This window comes from Meles meles, chromosome 3 (genome assembly GCF_922984935.1).
Source record: "Meles meles chromosome 3, mMelMel3.1 paternal haplotype, whole genome shotgun sequence".
In the NCBI taxonomy this organism is placed as follows: domain Eukaryota; kingdom Metazoa; phylum Chordata; class Mammalia; order Carnivora; family Mustelidae; genus Meles; species Meles meles.
Window position 1 is genome coordinate 16,599,031 of NC_060068.1, and position 1,111 is coordinate 16,600,141.

General features: G+C 42.3%; 1 protein-coding gene across 1 annotated transcript; it reads right to left on the reverse strand.

The window, feature by feature from the left end:
* Positions 1–285: 285 nt before the first annotated feature.
* On the reverse strand, positions 286–843 carry LOC123939002 (olfactory receptor 2L5-like). Its single transcript, XM_046000846.1, has one exon. It carries the CDS (start codon positions 841–843, stop codon positions 286–288), a length of 558 nt encoding a protein of 185 aa, XP_045856802.1.
* Between the last annotated feature and the right edge of the window lie 268 nt (positions 844–1,111).

A 1,111-nucleotide genomic window follows, 5' to 3' on the forward strand; every position in this document is an offset into this window, starting at 1 on the left:
CTATCTGGTCAGATCTCAATTATTTTAATCTTCTAGATTGTTTTAGTCCTTCTCTTCAATCTTGGAGTATCAGTGTTCTTAAGGAGTATACAAGGTAGAAGTGATCTACTTCTGAGGCTAAAGGACTAATGAGAACTTACTCTACGTTTTTATAGAGCACATCCTCTGAATTAGTCTTCTCAAGGCACCTATCACCTCCTTGTTTCTCAGGCTGTAGATGATGGGATTAAGCATGGGGGTGAGGATGGTGTAGAAGACAGCCAGAGCCTTGTCCTCTGTTGGAGATCAGAGGGATCTTGGGCATAAATAAGTGTAAGCAAAGGGTGCATAGTAGAAAGTTACCACAGTTAGGTGGGTGCTGCAGGTCGAATAAGCCTTCTTCCTCCCCTCTGTTGACTGCATGCGACAGATGGCAAAGAGAACCCGGCCATAGGAACATACAATGCCAATGAAGGGAAACACAATCAAGAGTGTGGTGCTTACAAACACTGTGTACTCATAGACCCAGGCGTCCATGCAGGCCAGAGTCAACATGGCAGGGACATCACAGAAAAAGTGGTTGATGGCTCTGGATTGGCAATAAGGGATTTGGAGGGCATATACAGTGTGAGCACAGGAGTTGATAGACCCTATTGTCCATGATCCTATTATCATTAGCACACAGACTTTTTTGTTCATGTGAACAGGATAGTGAAGAGGAAGACAAATGGCCACATAACAGTCATAGGCCATAGATGTCAAGAGTAGTGCTTCTGCAAAGGCTAAAGTCAAGAAGAAGAAGCTCTGAACCCCACAACCAATAAGTGAGATAGACTTGTTTCCAGAGAGATAATTGGAAGCCATCTTGGGGACAATGGTGGAGATGTAGTTCAGGTCCATGAGGGAGAGCTGACTAAGTAGAAAATACATGGGTGTGTGGAGATGGGTATCCAAGAGAATAAGGATGATCATGAATAGATTGCCAAAAAGAGCCATTAAGAAAATAAGTGCAATGAGAATAAAAAGAAAGAGGCCAATACTTGACGGTGGAAACAACCCCAATAAAAGGAAATTGGTTAAAGTTTGGTTGTAATTTTCCATATTCTATTTGGTTTCCCTAGAAAAAGAGAAA